General features: G+C 35.0%; 1 protein-coding gene across 1 annotated transcript in view; it reads left to right on the top strand.

Annotated features, from left to right (window-relative positions):
* Positions 1–6758: 6758 nt before the first annotated feature.
* The window catches only part of CYYR1 (cysteine/tyrosine-rich 1), a 107246-nt gene continuing 93717 nt past the window's right edge, over positions 6759–20287 (top strand). Inside the window, 4 exon segments of the mRNA XM_008583696.1 lie at positions 6759–6811; positions 6813–6984; positions 6986–7154; positions 12121–12223. Of these exon segments, the coding sequence (XP_008581918.1) occupies positions 6759–6811; positions 6813–6984; positions 6986–7154; positions 12121–12223 (497 nt within the window).

The raw sequence follows: 20287 nt of genomic DNA, 5'->3' as shown, positions 1-20287 counted from the left end.
ATTTTCTGTTTGAGATTATTTCCAAATAAAAAAAAAAGTGTACACAAATGCCATTTATTCACAATGCTCTGCTTGAATACAAGTGTCACAGCTGATGGGACAAACAGAAAAAAAAAAAACTCAAACAGTAAAGTTTCCATCTTGTGCTTTGTCTTTCTTTATATTAGGGACAGATTTTGGGGTGTTTTCCACAAGCTTAAAGAAATGATAAAGCATCTGATTAAACTGATTAAATAAAATAGGTTATAACACATACCTTAGCAGTAACAGTAGTGTATTTTCTCAAAAATGTGAAGTTCTTAAACTGCAATCTTTTAAGAGTATTTAATGCCACATAACATGAATTACAAAAACAAAATTACTTCCTTATAGACTTTTAAAACTGAATTAATATTTCAAAGCATATGTATTGACCATGAACTCTCTCCCAAATTTCCTTTGAAAAGCTAACATGACCTTACTAAGGGGGGGACAAAACCTCACAAACTCAAAGCCCACTTTTAATTATGAGATGCCTATCAGACATCCTTGTGAGATATAAAAAATGAAGATATTTAGAGAGTGCTTTTGGGGGCTGTTAATAGTCAAACCATACAGAAAGGCAAACATGAGAAACTTGGTATAGTAAAATAAGCATGAGATCGAGACACAGAAACGTGGATTAGAAACTTGCTTCTTCTTCTTACAAGGAGCTACAGAAAAAGGGCAATAGCCTTTTTAATAGTCAGAATTTTCTAAACCAGTAGTTCTGATAGTGGTGTCTGGGCAACAGCACCTGCAACAACTGGGAACTTGTTGGAAATGCCAATTCTCAGGTGCCACCCAGACCTGCTGAATCGGGGGTAGGGGCTGGTGATCTGTAATTTAACACACCCTAAATGTAGTTCTGAGGCACACAAAATTTTCAGGCCCATACTTTCAAACTATAATGTAATAATAGTAGTATTAAAACACATTTTAGGATTTTTAGGATGATTAAAGGAGATATTACACATGTGAAGATGATTTTCTAAATTGTAATAAAAAATCCTTGTTAATGGTAGATTATTATTGTGGGACATAGAATTATGGGAGGAGAATCCTAAAATCAATAGTACTTTGTGCTTTTATCAAGCTAATCTTCCAAGAAACTTTAAAGGTTATTGTCTTAAATCTTCCCACACTTGATGCTAGGTCTTGCACAGAGGAGGTGCCTCAGTAAAGCATTATTGATGCTACCTGAAATAATTACTGCTGCAAAAGGTTACCAGGAAGTGTTTTATCTTCTATTTTTGATATAGCCAAACTGAGAATCTTAAATTTTACCAAAACCAAACATGCTATTAGTTTTGAAGTTGAGATTCCACGGTTAAGGGTGGAAACTCTGTTCTGAAAAAATACTGCCACGGCTCCTTCATTAGCTGTGTGACCTTGAGCAATGTTTCTTACCCACTCTGAGTCTCAATGCCTTTACTCATACAATATTCGGGATAATAACACAGGTTGTGTCGACCTCATTGGGAAGTTGACAGCATTAGTCAATAAATTTAAAGAACTTAGAAACAGTCTTGGTGAATAATAAGCATTCAATATTCTTTCTACACCATGAATGCTACACTTATATCATCTCCCTTTTTCTTCTTTATTGCTCTTGTTTTCTTCTGGGTTTTTTTGCTTGTGTCTATATAAGTACAGTTTTCCATTGTTGAGATCATTTTGCATCTCTTTTTTCCTTTTAACTGTGTATCATAGAGATTTTTCCCATCATTTTAAAGTACTGGATATTAATCTGTAACATGCATGTATCCTAATTACTTAATTGTTCTATCTCTGCTGGATATATATTTTAAAATTATAATATTTTTCATATTTTAAAATTATAATAAACACTGTTCTAAACATCTTAATGGATTCAATTGTTAATAAAATCTAATTTGGGAATAAAATTCTTGAACTGTTGTCTTTGCCTTTCAGTGGTTTAGAAATAGTTTCACTTTATTTTAAATTCCGGGGCTGCAAATGATAAGTTTGATGCTTATCTGATTTTCTTTCTTTTCAAGAAAACTTTTTTTATTACATATAAAAATTTATATGATTTTAAATTTATACTTGTTTAAACCAGTCTCTAAGATATGTGTATATACATGTCTCTTTTCAAAAAATCTTTCTTGGAGCTCACACACCATTTTAAATCTGAAAATTGAAATTTTATTATAGCTTAGAATTTTAAAAATTATTTTTTTGATGTTTGCTTCTTCACTTCTTGTTTCTTCTAAAATTGCTTCTAGCACACCTATTTTCCCATATTAGGTTTCCTCCATGTGTCTTTGTGTTTTCATATTTTTATTCATAGTTTGTATTTCTCTGAATTTAATATATTCTCTATTTGATCTAACAGTTTGAGCTTTTTATTAATGTGACCATTTTACAATTTTTTCTATGAACTACTAAATCTCAAATAGAGTTTTATTTTAATTTCCAGAAACTCTCTTAATCTATGTTCTTAAGGTTTCTTATTTCATGTACGTTTGTGTATGCAGTCAGCCCTCCATATTTGTGGGTTCTGTATCCACTGATTCAACCAATCAAGGATCAAAAATATTTGGGAAAAAACCAATAAAAAGTATCAATACAACAATAAAAATAATGCAAATTAAAAAACAATAGAGTATAACAACTATGTACATAGCATTTACATTATATTAGGTATAAGTAATCTAAAGATGATAAAGCATACAGGAAGATGTGCATAGGTTACATGCAAATATTAGGTAATTATATAAAGGATTTAAGCATAATTTTGGTACCTGTAGATGTCTGAAACCAGATACCGAGAGACGACTGTACATGTATATGCATATATACACATTTTTTTCTTTCATTTTTTCCTTCAAGTTCTTCCTTTAAACTACCACATTTCCTTAAATGGTGCTGTAGATTGGTTGTCCCTCTGAAGCTTATTGTGACTGTTGGGAGGGTGGGAATCCTATTATGGTAATAGAAAGGTGAGACGTTGAAGAGGATTGAATTGTGAGGACCATGCCCTCGTGAATGGTTTAATCTATTGATGGTTTACTGGTGGCAGTGGGTGTAGTTCTGAGGGGTTTAAAAGGAGAGCATGTGAGAAGCATGCTTCTCTCTCTCTCTCTCTCTCTCTCTCTCTCTCTCTCTCTCTCTCTCTCTCTCTCCTGCTTTTCTCATAATGTGATACCCTGTGTTGCTGAAGTCATGACCAAAGAAGTCCCTCACCAGATGTGTCCCATGGACTTTTGACTTCCCGGCCTCCAAAACTGTAAGCAATGAATTTTGTTTTCTTATAAGTTACCCAGTTTCAGGTATTTCTGTTATAAGCAACAGAAGCAGACTAAAACAAGTGGCTTGACATCTTTCTTTGCCTTTGTATGTCAGTCAAGTTTCCTGAGTGTCTGATTACTTCAAGGTAGAATCTCCTGGGCAATGGTGAACCAGCAGGCAAGCTTGCTTGGCCTATCTGTTAAAACATACACAGAGAAGTCTCTCTGTTCTTAAAAGCAAACTGGGGGGAGGTACCAACCCACACTATGCCTTCCTACTGGCATCAATGGCAACAGCCAGCCTGTTCCAGAACTGTGCAACAAGTGGGCAGGAGTCATCTTCTCTTCCATCACCAGCTGGCTGTCCTCATCCCAGGTGTTTGTATAGTCTCGCCCATACAGGTAATCCTCTTTTCATTCCAAGGACCCTTGATACCATTCTCCTGCCCTGTGAACACTGGCTTACACCTGTATCTTCTTAAGACTTGAAGTTCTTGCATATCTGGGATTTTCTCCAGACTCCAACTATCCAAGTTACTTAGGAATGGGGCTTCCCAGCAGAGTATTGTGATCAGGCTAAGAGAGTGACTGGACCTAGTGATGAAGTTTCTTGAAGAGCATGGATTAAATGTTCGGATTTTAGCCTAAGAATAACAGGAAACCATTGAGTTTTAACTAGGTGAGTGGACATGATTTAATCTGTAGTTTAAGGAGAAATATTCTAGCTTCAGTTTGTTGGCAAATATCCCTGGATGCAGGGAAACTGGTTATAATGGAGACTATAAGAGTCTAGATTAGGGCAGAAATACAGGATAAAAATAGAATACATTCAAGTGGTGTTTAGGTATACAGTCAGTAGAACTGGGTGATAGAAGGGCTGTTGAGGATGAAAGAGGGAGAAAGAGAAGTTGATCAGGCTTCTTTTGGACCAGATAGATGGTTGAGCCTTCATCAAGGCATAAAACACCGGAGGGAGCTCAGGTTATGTTTATTTTCCATGTTATCCTCCCATCCTGTTATGCTCTCAGGTCAGTGTATTTATAGGGAAAAATTTCTAGAGGAGGACTGACTAAATTAAAGTGCATGTGTATCTGAATTTTGGTACCTGTGGCCACATTGCTTTCATTAAAAGTTAATTTTTTTTCTTGGTTGGTTGGCTTGATACATGAAAAGTGATATCTCAATGCCAATCTGATTTTTACTTTTTTCTTTTCTTTTTGGAAGAAAGAATGACCTTTTTTTTAATGTTTCCAAACATCAATTTTTTATTTTTTTTAAATGTTGTTATTGTGGTAAAACATATATAACATAAGAATTTCCATTTTAAGCTTTTTAAAACATATAATCGTGTGGAATTAATTACATTCATAATTCTGTGTAACCACTACCTGTATCTATTTCCAAAACTTTTTCATCACGGTCAACATAAACTCTGTATCTCTTAAGCAATAACTTCTCATTATTCCCACCCTCCCTCCCCCATTACTGGTAAACTCTAATTTACTTCTCCTGGAATTTTTTTCTTTTTCTTTTTTCTTAATTGACCCATAATAATTGTATATATTTATGGAGTACAATATACTTGGGTATATTTTTATTATATGCAATGATCATGTCAGAATATTTAGCATATCTGTCACCTCCAACATTTGTCACCTCTTTGTGTTGGAAACATTCAACATTCTCTAGACTAGCTACTAAAGTTATACAGTAATTTTTTGTTCAGCTGTAGTCTCTTTATATTGCTACAGAACACTAATCCATATTCTTTCTATCTTTCTACGATTTTGTATCCATTGACCACCCTCTCTCCATCACCCCTTTTCCCTTACTAGTCTCTAGTAATCCCTATTCTACTTTCTACTTCTATGAGATCAACTTTTTTAATTTCCATGTACAAGTGAGAACATGTAGTATTTTTTTTCCTGTGCCCAGCTTGTTTCACTTAACATAATTTTCTCCAAGCTCCTTTATGTTGCTGCAAGTGGCAGAATTTCGTTCGTTTTTAATGGCTGAGTAGCTATATACATATTTTTATGAAGTTCCTGTTAATATTTTTGCTCAGTTTTTTATTGGTTGTTTTTCTTTTTTTAACTGATTTTTTTAAGCTTCTCATTCAGTAAAGATATTAGGTCTTTGTCTAACCTATGCATTGCAAATATCTTTGCCAGTTAAGTGCTTGACCTGTTATATACAGAATGTTTTAATTCTTATGTAGTCAAATTGGTGAATACTTTCTTTTACTGTTTCTGAGTTTTTGGTTATGCTTAGAAAAGTCTTCCCTATTCCATAATTATTTGAATGTTATCCTCTCTTTTTTATCTAATATTTTCATAATTACATCTTTCAGTTTAATACTTAATTAATATGGAATTAATTTTGATGAAAGAAGACAAGGCTCCACAGCACGCTTCTCATGGTCTCTATATAATTCATTGAGTAACTCATCATTTCTACTGTTACTTTTTAAAGTATTTTTTAACCGTACATTAAATTGCTACACATATTTATGTCTACTTTTGAGTTTTGTACTCTCTTCCACTGAACCTATCTATTCCAGTGTTAATCTAAACTGTTTTAATTACTATGATGTTATATTTAACATCTGTTGAGGCTAATCCCATTCATTACTCTCATTTTTAGGAAGACACTCTTATGCTAATTTTCCACGTAAACTTTAGAATCAGATTTATTTGAAAAAATTCATGTTGGTGTTATTATTGAGATCAGTTTCATTCCCAAACTTATAGAATAACTTAGGAAACGTTGTTATCTTTATGATGCTGAATTTTCTTAGTCAAGAGAAGTATCTTGATTTACCTATTCATGTCTTTTTTTCCCTTCATGCATAACGTTGAGAACTTTCTGATTTTTATTTATAAGAAAACTTAATTCTTTAGAAAAGAGCTTTATAGTTGGTTCTCTTTGACTTTACACATATACAAGCATTTCATTTGCTAATAATAATTTTGCTTCCAATTTTTACAAGGCATTTTTTTCTCTTGTCTGATTGCATAGGCTAATAACTGCAGAAAGTTCAAACAGTAGGAATGACTGTGTGCATTCTTGCTTTGTTTTGTTTTCCCTGACTTTACTGAAAATGCTTCAGGTATTCAAGAATAATAAACATTTTATCACCTTTCAGAAGAGATAGCTTACACTGTTTCTGTATTTCTCAATTCTCCTGGGTTTTCTTCACGGTCATTCTTTGTCCAATACCTTCAATCCTGAAAATTCCCTCCATTTGTTTAAAGATAAAAAGCAAAGTTCTTCTTCGTCCATTGCTTAGAAAGGAAAAATGGTAGTAGAGGACAGGACGAAAAAGGAGCTGGCTAAACCACAGCGATAGCTGAAGCCAAGGGTTAGAAAAAGTTCCTTCAGGAGAGGGCTATGCTCCCCTGTCACTCTATGGAAGGAAGAGCAGGAGCGTGGGGAGGAGTCGGGGGCACCCCCGCCCCCTGCCCCGCGTCGGTGCCACCCGCGGAGATGAAATGTGATCCCGGGTGGCCGAGGACGCCAGAGCAGCCGCGTCCGGTGCCCGAGCGCCGTGGGGTGAGACAAAGAGCCCTCGCCCCCAGCGCAGCCGGGCCCGGGACGTGCCCGGCCCGGCTCCCACCGAAGGCTCCCGGGGCAATGGCCAGGTCTCCGCTCGACCCCGCTCTCGGCAGCGCTGCTCTGTCCATCTGAGCGTCTTCCACCCTCCCCATCTCCTCCCGGTTCCGGGCACTCCGTTCGCTCCCAGCCTCTCCCCAGGCTGTCTGTCCGTCTGTCCGTCTGTCCTGGCGCGCAACCTCGGGCCACCGGCTTGGATGGACGCGCCGAGGCTGCCCGAGCGTCCAGGGGTCTTGCTTCCGAAGTTGGTCCTGCTCTTTATCTACGCAGGTCAGTGGCAGAGGGCGGCGGGACAGCGGCGGGGGCTCGGGGCTGCGCTTGGGTCACGGCCTGAGCTAACGCGGTTGGGCGGGACGGACCGCGACCTCTGCGGGAGGGCGGAGATGGGACGGTCCCCTCCAGGCGACAACCGAAACGGCGCGCTGGAATCCTCGTCTCGAGCTTCACGCGGTTTTGTTGTTTTATTCCTTTCCTTTAACTTTTCCCTTTTTGCTTTTCTTTTCCCTTTTCTCTGTCTTGGCAAAGCAAATTGTAAACTGCAATCCCACCTTTAGGGGATTTTACTCTCTGGATGGCGTAAAATGCATCCAGTTGTATCCGAGGCTCAAGAAGATTCAGAGGGGAGGGGGGAGCTAAGGGGTGGGAGGAAAGCTTTTTTTCAAAGCACGTGAAGTTCAGAGGTATTGCTGAAGTTTAAAAATAATCAGGTGACTTTTCTATTTTACTATAAGCTACCCTCCACCTCCCGCTTTCTGAATATTACGGTCTTCCCTGTTAGAAATAAAAGCTTTATACCTTTGTTTTCGTTCTTTAGAAGATTCACAAGTGTGGTACAGGGCGATTAGATGCGCTGAGTTCAAATATAAGGTTTCTGAGAGACACGAGTTCACCCAGTCTAATCTGTTTTCCTGAATTTGGGTAAACACTTGTTTACAGGTGAAAGGCATCTTATTTCTCTCACTCCAATTATTCTTGGTGAGAATTACTGATAATTGATGAAGCAAAGAGAGTTTTCTTGTTTTGTGATTAATATGGGGCCCTAAATGGCCTTTCGTTAGTTATTCAAGTATAAAGTTAATTACACATGTGGTCTTTGTATCTGTTCAAATTCACAGAGCAGCGCGAGCAAAAAGCAAAGGTATTTGCAAAATGTTATGTCTCTCTATTCTTATGACAAAATCACAGGCTTACTCATGACCCTGCAATATTGAATGTGTGTATAGCACTTAAATTTACTTTTTGATACTCACAAAGATACTGCAACTGAAGCGAAGACATTCTTAAATGTTGTTACCTGAGCATCAAAAGAATTGAATTTTTCACTGGACCTTGCCAGAAAGGAGTCACCATAACTTCTATAGAAATTTTGAATCTGTTTGTTGAAATGCAAATTAGTGGCTGTCTAGAAGTTATCATTTTAAAGATATTTTAGGATAGGTAAAATGCTGACTTTCTAATACAGGTATTCATAAAAGTAGGACAAGTTCCTCCTATTTAATAAGGACTATCGATATTCTAATCTGTTCATAACATTTATTTATTTTATTTAAATATAAAAATTTGAGGGACTAACAATCAATTTTATTAATATTAGTTTTATAAAAAATTTTCTCTATTGGTTATTTTGAAGCAATGATGATCTTTCCATGTATCTACTTATTAAAAAGTAAACAAAAGTAAGAAAAGAGCAAAAACCAAATATAACTTTGTTTAATGCTCTCCCTTGCCCTTACTCAGCCATTCCATTGAACCAGAAATTTTCTTCTTTTGTCTGTTTTATTCCCTGTGGTGAACTGAACCCTTCTCCTTTGCACGCCCTTCTTCCAGTTCCCCCATGACTAGGTGCCCAACCCCCAGGGCTCAGGAAACCAGAAAAGCTGGCCAGCAACAAGGTTGTTTAGTTTAGAAAGTTTCACTCCATTCGTTGCTCTCCTGAATCCCTCCCTAGTAAGCTATGAAGTAATTGCAAGCCAGTACTAGGTTGACCTATTGTCTTTGATAATAAATATTTAGCTAATAAATTTTTTGGTGCTAATTCCTGGACTTATTATTTCAGAGGCATTTTTATGCTCGCCATATGCATTCAACTAACATTTATTGAGTGAGATATATTGAGTGATATAGAACAGAGGTCATGCTTTGAATCTTCTCTGGAAGGTAAGGTGTGCCCATAAATTAATGTATAAAAGGCTGTGTCATAGGAGAGGTACGATCATGTGCTATTTGTATGCAAAAGAGGGGACCTTATTGCTGATTTAGGAGTGTAAGCTCCATGTGGATGATGTCTATTTTCCTCAGCAAAATATCCTCAAAGATTAATAAAACTCTGGCCCATAAGAGGAGCTCAATAAATATTTGCTCAGGAAAATTGAATTGAGGAAGACTTGCAGGAACTATTTCTTTGAAGTATAGGGGAGGCTTGGACAAAAGGAAGTGGAGTGAACAGGTATAGTGTAAACAAAGGCCAACATTATGAGATGAGTATATGCAACTACAGATTATACCTTTTGGTTAGAAGTGAGGGCTGAGGTTAGATGCCAGAGCACCACAGAAATAAAAATAGTTTGGATACCCTGTTAAATGAATTGCCAGTTTCATGGCACAAAGACCTAGGTAGATGCCCTATCTATAACCTGAATTATTTTACCCAAAGAAAATGCATTAAATTTACATTCCATTTGGTTAAACAAATAAGAGCAAGGTTTCTGTGCTGGAGCCATTGTGTTTTACTGTGGAGTCACTTTTGGAAAGAGACCCAGTGAAGTGTTTATATTATTGTCCAACTCCCACTGCAGGCTACAAAGACAGGATTTGGTCAAGGTTTTACCTTCTGGGCCTCAGCCAGTGACTTCTGTCCCTCCCTTTCCTTCCTCTCTTATCCTTAGCTCTAGCTTGCAAGAACCATTTCTAAGCAAGTGCTTCAAGCCAGATATTTTTTTCCTGTACTGCACATTCCTTAAAGGAGGGGGAGGAAGTGGGGGGAGTTGAGGAAATGTCTTCCAGATCTTGCCTTTCATTAAAAAGCCATTGAAGAAAGTTTGAACTGGATAATTCTCAGGGATATTAACTTGGATATTAGAAGTAGTATTAGTTACCCTTTGAGGACAACTGGAACGTTCCATTCTTTCACAAGTGAGAAGATGTTCCTCTATGGTTCAAATGCTGATCTTCATAGAATTATTCTCAAATAAGCTGGAGAAAGCAAGTAATACAACAAATTGATCTTTGAGGTGTAGTCAAAATATCAGTATGGAAATGTGATTGTGAACATATTTGCTGTATTGTTAAATCTGCCCTTTTTGGTAGCATAATTCCGGGAAGTAGAAAAGAGCACTGGAAAATGCCATGAAACATGATGAACATTGTGTGACATGATCCAGATATTTGTTACAGGTATAATCCAGCTTCTTGGCTACAAGATTTTGGGCTTGGTTTCCTGTAACATTGGCTCAAAATATTTTGATAACACCATGTCCTTATAATAGTAGTAATTGGAGTACAATGGTAGTAATTGAATCTTAGATACATTCATAGAGGGTTTAATAAGATGTCACTGTCCTGGGCATCATTCAAAAGGAACCTATGAAATTATTTATACATTGGTTGTCTTCTCTGACAGAATACGGGGACATTAGTTCTTTCACCATCCGAATGGCTTTTAAGAATGTGAAACAAAACATTACTGCTAAGACCAGTCTAAATATTTGAATAAATTAAACAGCACTAATAATGAGAGCTATGGAAAACTTTTTCACTGAGAAAACTATAAAATAAGTAGCTTTTAAAAGTATGACATGCTCTGCAAAAAAGCATATGATGTCAATATACTAGCTTCCTCTTTGGATTTAAGTCATTAGATTGTGTTTCTGTCTTAAAAATTTAAAAGTGAATTTAACTAGAGTTATTCAGTCTTACAAAGGTAATTATTTTTCCCTCTTACTTCTTACCACAGTCCAGAGGAAAACCTCGAGATTGGTGATTATCACTCTATTATGTGGAAATAAAATTGAGGGGGAAAAAATGTGAACTTTTTCACTTGTTCCACAAAAGCCATGAAGGCAGTGAACTTTGCTACCTTTCAATCATGTCTCTTTGTAAAGAATCATCTTGGCAAGAGGGTGACTTAAAAGCACTGTAAATTTTCTTTTCTAGATAAATCAATTACATGGACATCTAGACATAAATATGATATTTGTACTTCTAGTTATAACTTTGATAGAAAAGCAAAAATTTTATGTAATTTATATAATAGTTGATATTACTTTCAGGAACTGAGTTGGCAATAACTCAATTTTGTGATTCTTGAACATACAACTTAAATGTTTTTCTAATTATATGTCTGAAACCCACATATCCATCATAATTTATACTACTGTATAAATCAATGATAACCTTAACTTCTTAAACATAAATCATTTAGGCAGAATAAAGAATTTTGAAAAGATAGGGTAATTTTCATTGAACATTTTGGATATAATTTTCTTTACTGAAAAAATATACAGAAAAAAATAGTTTGGTTTGCTCCAACATATCTTTTTAATTAGAAAGTACCTTTGCCGTCTTCACATAGTGCTGCTTTATAGCTTATTGATTCTTTAATCAGACATTAAACTCTTATCCACAAATTAATTACCTACAGGAACTACTTCTGTAACTAACTCATCATCTTCCAACTCAAATGGATTAACAGGATATAGACTTATTTATGTTACCATATGTATGCATACTGTAATTATGAAGGTAAAAAATGGCATAAAAAGAAAAGTGTATAATGCATTGTCATGGAAAATACACATTATTTTAAAATTATCCCTGTTTGATATTATCCATGTCAGTAACCCTTTCTATTAATTGGGGTTACTTGAGAATATAATATCTTAAAGTCAGAAGACTTTTAATTTAAAAATTATCACAGGAACTCTATTGACAAATTGAATGATGATTAGTTGAATCATTCATTCATTCCTCCCTTCATCATCTCATTCAACCAATGCAGACTACCAACTGAGGTGCCTGGTGCTGGAGATTCAAGAATGGTCTTTGCTTTTATCAGCTTAGAGTCTAATGGAGAAGACAGGCCAATTTAGACCCTTACATACGTTTTAGAATTCTGAGTACAAAACAAGATCTAGATATACTAAAGAAATATGATCAATTAAGATATGAAATAAAATAATTTTTCATGAAGCTGTGATTTCACGACTGCAATTGCTCTTTTGTGGCTTTTATTTTGTAGATGATTGTCTTGCTCAGTGTGGCAAAGACTGCAGATCTTACTGCTGCGATGGAAACACGCCCTACTGTTGCTCCTACTATGCCTATATTGGGAATATTCTCTCGTAAGTATTGGTCAAATTTGGCAACATTTCCCTTGTCCATTTATGTTTTCAAAAAATACTAAGGGATGTGGGCAAGAGACTTTAAGATTGGTACTTGACATAAAATCTTTACTGGAGACATTAAATACTCATCACATCACTCTCTAGTGTGTTATATTATTTGACAAAATATGCAAATTAATATACAAAATAAATTGCCTTTATTAGTGAAAAAGTATTCTTGTATTGCTTAATTTTGTGTACTAAAATAATGTTTTAAGTAAACCATACTCATATTATTGATAATTTTTTAATGTTGTTAATGATATGTTTTTGTTTGCTTTGTTGAAAGATTTGTGAGTTAAAATTTATTTAAGTATGACCAGTTTATTTTGCCATCCATGTATTAATTTGTCTGATGCATCTAGTAGATGTCAGGACAAAGAGAGGCTATGAATAAAGAACAGTCGAGATATGAAATGTCAGTTCTCTACATAACACATATAAAGCAACTTCAGGAAACACATTTAGAGCCCAAGAAAAGCGAGGCATGAATAATGTAAAGTGCTAAATAACAGACCACACACACATACACACACACTCACACACACACACACACACACACACACACAAAGAAATGTATACACCTAGAATGTGTTAAGTATTTCTCTGTAACAAATTAAGAATTTATTTTAGAGCTGCTTCAGGGCAAAGAGAAATGTGGAAGCAGGACCTGCCTTCTGGGTTGTATGTCTGGAAAATAGTGCTTGTCAGTTCCTCCAGGGAGGAACCACACTGTTGAGGAAAAATAAAAGGTAAGAGAATTAGGAACATAAGAATTTCTTGAGTCAAAATCCCCCAGGGCTTTCAGAGAGTGACAGCAGTCTAGCCTCTGTCCTCTTCTGTTTTTGTTCTTCAAGTGACTATCAGGATGATTTGAGAAATGTTCTGTTCCCAAATAGTTCTGCTTAACTCGTGCCCTATGAAGGCTCAAGTGGAAACAGGAAATATTAAGCTCTAAGTCATACGTGCCTGGCTATTTTAGGGACGTGTGTCCATTGAGACGTCTTATAACACATCCTCCATTTCATGAGAATAGAAAACCTGGCACCACATAAACTTTCTAGAATTAGTGTTGGGGCCGATATTAGAAATCATGTCTCTCTGAATATAGCCCCCAAAATCATACTTCGAGATGCTCTTGAAGACTATTATAGCTATTAAAGAAATGTCAGGCTGTGATAAAAAAAATGATGTATGGAGTCTAAGCATTCTTTGAAATACAAACAACCTAAATAAAATGTTTAAATTTTTCCTCATGAATGATTTGTTGGAAAAGAGATTAAGCCCACTTCCTACATTAGAAAACTACCAGAATGATTTTTTACTGGAATGTATCAGCTCAAATAGAAACATATAATGATGCTTACAGTTGTATATCACTTGACAATATTTAAGGTCATTTAAAATACATTATTAATAAATTTAAATTTTAACAGCCAGATGCTGCTGTTCCAGGTAGATGTGTGAGGGGTCCAGCAGGTGGTATGGGTTTGGGGAACATGAGGTCAAAGTGATTCCTTGATTCTTTGGTCCTCCGGCTCCTGGCCCATTTCTCTGTCCACTAACTACATTATGGGGTAAATTGTGCTCCTATATCTCACCTCATAGCTACTTCTACCCTGGTATATTTATAGAGAACACATAATTACTAATTATTCAGGATATTTTTAAAAATTAAATTTATAGATATGCTTTATATGATTTACATTTGCAATGAAGTTCACATTTGTATGGTATATATTCTAGATCTTTAACTAATTTCACCATTGGTTAAACTAAAGAATTCGTTGAGTTAATACATTTATCTGGGTTATTAGGACCATGTGCCTGTTACGTTTTTAAAAAAAAAAAAAGAATTGTGTTTTGGAAGAGAAAATAAACACAGATGGTATTATATTTCAGGCAGTAAAACTGAACTTTCTGTTCAAAATAGAAATAGAAACCACTGAGTAAATCCCTTGCTAAACAATTCTTAGAAAAAAAAAAAAAAAAAAACTTTAGTGTTTCCCCCCTGGATAAAGAAGAGTACATTTTCAGGATTTCCAGTTATTGTTTAACAGGCAGTAAAACTGAACTTTCTGTTCAAAATAGAAATAGAAACCACTGAGTAAATCCCTTGCTAAACAATTCTTAGAAAAAAAAAAAAAAAAAAACTTTAGTGTTTCCCCCCTGGATAAAGAAGAGTACATTTTCAGGATTTCCAGTTATTGTTTAACAGTTGAAAAGAGTTCTTAACTCCCCCCCAAAACTTTTTTTTTTTTTTTTTTTTTTTTTTAAGTTGAAGAAAAAATCAGTTCCAAGAATACTTACAGGAGTTTTTTCATGTACATGTTTTCAAATATTGTTGTTTGGAACTCCTTAACGTATGCTCCCTCTCTTTTAAGTATCCATATTCTGAGTAAAATCATTTAATTGTCTTAACAGAAAGTTCAATCTTTGTGGTTATCAGAAGACTAGTTAGGAAGAAAGCAATAAACACAATGAAATGTTATGTATCATAACTACAATTTGCTTATAATTTGGTTTATATTTTTATTTGTTTTCAAAACAAAAATGTTAGCTCAGTTTAAAATGAGCTAAAAAGAGTACAAAATTTAATTCGGGTCATTCTAAGCTGTTCATAAATTGGTAAGGTTAGGTCCACTTGACCTTTCTTGAAGCTGAGGCCTCCTGCTAGTCACCATTAAAATAATCAGAGTTGAGCAGAGATGTTTTGCCCTTAATTCTGTTTACTATAATGCCTTTGCTGTTTTTCAAACTAACTGTTCAGATTCATTTTTAAAGAAATCACAGGAGCTAATTTTAAATTTATCTTTTAGTTGAAAAGTCTTATTTTGCTCAGTCTCCCCATCTTTCTAGATATTTTCTATTCTAAATTAGAGTTAATTTGGGCAAATAAATTAAAACTCCTCCCAATTTAAAAATTTTAGTTAGGAATTTTAAGACTTATTTCTGTCTCATGAAAAACTTAAAACATAGCACATCCACTTTGGGTCATTATGGTCACAGATACTGACTTTATTATAGGAGAATCATAGTGCTGTCTTCTAAAATTTAAGAATAATTTTCACAGTAGTCAGCAGGTACAGTTCAATCAATCAATTATTTGTAAGTGCATGTTGAGTGCCTGTTACCATGGCAGAGCTGGACTAGGTCCTGGGATCCAAAATGAATAAATGACGTACCCTGACTTCTAAGAACTCAAAACCTAGTAAGAGAAGAGAGTGTAGACAAATAATTTTAATTCAATGAGCTAATCTATGAAGTATTATTGGAGGACCAGAAAGAGAAAACAGCTAAGTTTGGGTGGGTGTGTGTGTGTGTGTGTGTGTGTGTGTGTGTGTGTGTGTGTGTGTGTGTGTTTAGAATGAGAGGTTTAGGGAAAACCTCATAAACGTGGGATTTGATCAGTTTTGAAGGAAGAGTAGATATTTACGGATGTGGACAATGAAGAAAGGGAAATGCATTCCAGAGACTCGCATACAAAGAAGAACATATAAGAAAGGAAATTATCAGTTTGGGAAAACCCGTGTTGTTCAGTGTAGTTAGAGGGAGAATGTTACACTTTGAATATAATGTAGAAATAAGCAGATAAGACAAAAGATAGGTCCTTACCAACATACTTTTATTGGCCATTCCTACCACAACTAAAACGAAATAACTCAGTACTTTTCTGGATATAAATATAAACAAAATACTTGGTTTTATATAGAAAGGACAAATTCTTTGACACCACTAAGACAATGGACAAAAGTGGAACAGCTCCAAATAAAGGTTGTTTTTATTTATTCCATACTCAAAAGATTTGGAATGCACACCTTAGGATGTTACACTGTTTGGAGCTATTTATGACAGAACATGTAACCTTGTAATTATTTTTCCATTTAAGAAAGTTTTGACCATCAGGGCAACTACTTGAAGATTAGAAGTGTCAGTATGTTTAAAAATAAGGATTAGGTCACTTAGAGAAATAAACAATTTCCCACCAGATTGATTTTCAGACATTTCATTCAGCAACTCTTCTTCATGGAAGATAAATATTCTGTGATGAATATGGAAAAGGATATTTAAATTTTTGCTGCTGATGGAATTTAATTTACATTCCTTACAGAATGGATCCAACATAAAGATGCGACTTGTATTGCACTCTTTAGAATTGGTAGAACTAAAGGAAATAGAGAGAGCAGTTGAGTAGGCTAATTAGTTATTCAATGCAACAAACTAAAAACAGGACTCTACTAAAAATGAAGGTACTCTGCTATGTGAGTAAGAGAATAATTAAATATGTAAATTGAATATGAACCAAATATTGACTAGTTTGGACTGAGTTAGCCAGATGACAAGATATAGTATTTAATCCTCTAACTCAAAAATAGATTTTTGCTTTTTCAGTTTGCCATTGTAAAATGCTGATCTGTCTAAGAATTCTTCAGAGCACCATCTGGACAATATAAAATCCCCACAGGAAAAAAATCAAGAGGAAGAACTAATAATGGAGATCCTGGTGGGATTAAGTTTCTTTTCTTCTCAATGAAATGTAAAAGATATATTACCCACAGTTTTGTAAAGACAGTTAGTTAATAAATATCACGATGGTGATTTTAGAGCCGTGCTATGCATGAAAGCAAAACTGAGTTAGGAGATAAAAGATTTCATTTTTTCAAATGGCATTTGAGGTCCTATGATCATTAAGTATCTGAGTGTTCTGAATTAAACCTGTGAGGCTATTCAAACCCTGACAGAAACATATTGCATTGTAAAAGGCTTTTGGCATTGGTAAAAACATCATTTAAGTTCATTTAACTTTAAAAATCTTAGTACTTATATATGAGAAAAAACACCTCTGAATAGTACATACTGAGCAAATCAAAGTTCATAGGACTTTTATTTTTGTTGTAATAATGACACAAAGATAAGTAACAAAATAATGCTAAAATAAATATAAACTTGATTTATTAAATATAAATTTGACTGAGAAGAGTTTTAGATATCTGCATATGTATATTTGCTCTTAAGAAGAAAGTCAGTGTTTCTCTGAAGACATGTATTTACATTTTATGGGTTATTTTATTCAGAACAAATACAAATGTGTAAGTAAAACTTTTCTCAGTCAAATTTCTATTCTATTCTAATTGCCTTTGTAAATTAGGCCTAATTGTCAGAAGCATAATTTGTTTTTAGGAAGGAATAAATGAAGTTTTTAGAGCATATTCCCAACGATTTATTTCTACAACTATGTACAGAGATATTCAATGATTACGCCAGGTGCTGGGGGATATAGCCACAAATTAAACATGGTTCCGGCCTTTGAGTTGTTTGGAAGTTACTGGAGATAGTTTAAACTGCTGTGGAATGCACAAAATGCAGTGGAACCACGGAGAAGCAGCTTTTACTCCAACTTTAGGGTGCTGGTGAAGGCTTCTTGAAGAAGAGTAATTCTAAGATCAATCTCAAAAAGAAAAGCAATTGATAAAATTTATTACTCAGAGTTAAAACACTTAGCAAACTAGGTTTTTTTAACCTAATAAATATCTTAAAAAACAAACCAAAAAAAAAAAAAAACACCCTATATCAAACACCATATGTAATGGTATGATGTTATAACCCTTCCCTTTAAAGGCAACAAGATAAGCTCGTGTCTGTCACTACTTCTGTTCAGCATTGTTCTGCTTGTACTGGAAGTCCTGGCCAGTGCAATCAAGACAAATAAATAAGAGGTAATAAGAATTGAAAAGGAAGAAACTCAATTGCCATTATTTACAAATGATATGATTGTCAATACTCCTTAGACTATAAAAACTAATGGAGTTCACCAAGATGGGAGGATATAAGGTCACTGTACAAAAATTAGTTTATTCATATGTGCCAGCAACACTCAGATCAGAAAATGCAAGATGTATGTCTGTAAATAAATCTCAATACATTAAAAACTGTAAGATACCTAGTAAGAAATCCAATAATAATATATGCATGGCATCTTTGGACTAATGTAAATACATAAAAATCTCAAGTGATGAGAGAGAGACCTAAGGAAATTGAGATATATTCAGTTGTGAATAGGAATGTTGTAAGGATGTTAATATTGGGATATGTCAATTCTTCTTGAACTAGCTGTAAATTCAGTGTGCTTCCAGTCAAAATCCACAGGAACATTTTTGGTTGAATTTGACACACTGGGCCTAAAGTTTATGTGGGACAGTAGAGGACTTGAAAAGAGGAGACAAGAAAAAGAATAAGGTGAGAAAACATGCCTTACAGACATCAAGATTTATTATGAAGTTATGGAAAATAAATTCTGTGATACAGGTTCACAGATAAATCGAAAGAATATAGAGCTTAGAAACTGACTCATGTATATATGGGAACTTGATAGATAACAGAAATGGCATTACAAACCAGTGGAGGTGGAGAGATTACTTAATAAATAATGCTAAAACAATTAGCTATTCATATGGATAGAAATTAAGCTAGATCAATCCATCACTCCACATCCAAAAATCCACTCCTATCAGAATAATTACATATATGCAAGAAGCAAATATTTACAACTGATAAAAGGGGGTGGAGAATGGCATTATGGTATCAGGATAGGAAAGATTTCTAAAATGAAAGAAAAAGCCTAAACAGTAAAAGAAGAGATATACTAAAAACCACTCAACTGTACACTTTAAAATAGTCAGTTTCATGGTATGTAAATTATATCTCAATGTTTAAAAATCTTTTAAATACATAGGGCAATAAAATTCCTAAATAAAAATGTAAGGCAAATCCCCCACTCGGAGAAAATACTTGCAATTCATATGATTCACAAAAGCTTAGTATCTAGAATGCCTCCGTATGAAAACAGGCAATGTGTGTGCACAAAGAAAGTGATGGTGCAGAAAATGGGAAGGGCCATGAACATATGGAAGGTGCTCCACCTGGCTAACTAAAGCAAGGAAAATCAATTTAAAACAATGAATACCATCTCACACCCATCGAACTGGCCACACTCCCTGTCTGATAGTACCAAACAATGTGGACAAGATAAAAGGGTCTTTACATTGCTGGTGAGAACATAAACTATTATAAACACTTGGAAAGCAATTTGACCCTATTTAGCAAAGCTGAAGATGGGCATACGTTAGGATATAGCAATACCTCTTCAAGACATATTCCCTAGAAAATTCCCAGATATGCACAGGACACATTTTTGATGTTGGTTGATATTATTTAAAATAACAAAACATTGGAAGCTACCTCAATTTCCACCAGAAGAGAGTGGATAGAGTATTTTCATACGATGTAATAGATACAGCAATGCAAATAAATCAATGGATCTTAGTATATCATTATAGTAAATCTTAAAACTGGTAATGCTATGGAAGAAGAGCTAACTAAAGAATGTGCAAGTTACTATTTGTTTAAAGTTAAACATGTAAAATAATTCCATGTATTATTAAAACATGTGCATGTGGTGAATGTGTAAATATGTAAAGGAGAGAAGGTACACATGAATTTCAGTATGGCACACAACTAAGGGGTTTCCAGAGGTGTAGGACTTTCAGTGCTGCACTTGGATCATCCCAGGCAAACTAGGATAAGTTGCTCACCCTAAGGAGAATGTGGGGAGGTGGCCTTCAACTCTAAGATTTTTTAACATAAAAAATTAAACATCTGAAGCAAAGGTTTTAAATTACTGACATATAATAAACCTGGGTGGGGGGTATGTGGGTGTTTCTATGTTTGAAAATCCTTATAATTAAAAAAAAAGAAAAAACAATGAAAAGGTTTGGTGTGGTTATAATGGAATCACTTGGATACCTTGTTAATGTGCAGATTCTGGTTTGGTAGGTCTGGGGTGGGGCCTGAAATTCTGCACTTCTAGCAAACTCCCAGGCAATGCAGATGCTGACCATCCTCCAAGCACACTTGGGTGGTAAGGGCTGGCGCTATTTGTGAGTGTCTTGTGCTCCAGGATAAAATGATAGAAATGCTGAGGACTGATGGGGGGGGGGGGGGGGGGGGGTTTGGGGAAAAATG

The sequence above is a fragment of the Galeopterus variegatus genome, unplaced genomic scaffold (genome assembly GCF_000696425.1).
Source record: "Galeopterus variegatus unplaced genomic scaffold, G_variegatus-3.0.2 Scaffold2999, whole genome shotgun sequence".
NCBI lineage: Eukaryota > Metazoa > Chordata > Mammalia > Dermoptera > Cynocephalidae > Galeopterus > Galeopterus variegatus.
Note: the sequence above shows the minus strand (reverse complement) of the source record. Positions and strands in the feature narration are given on the sequence as shown.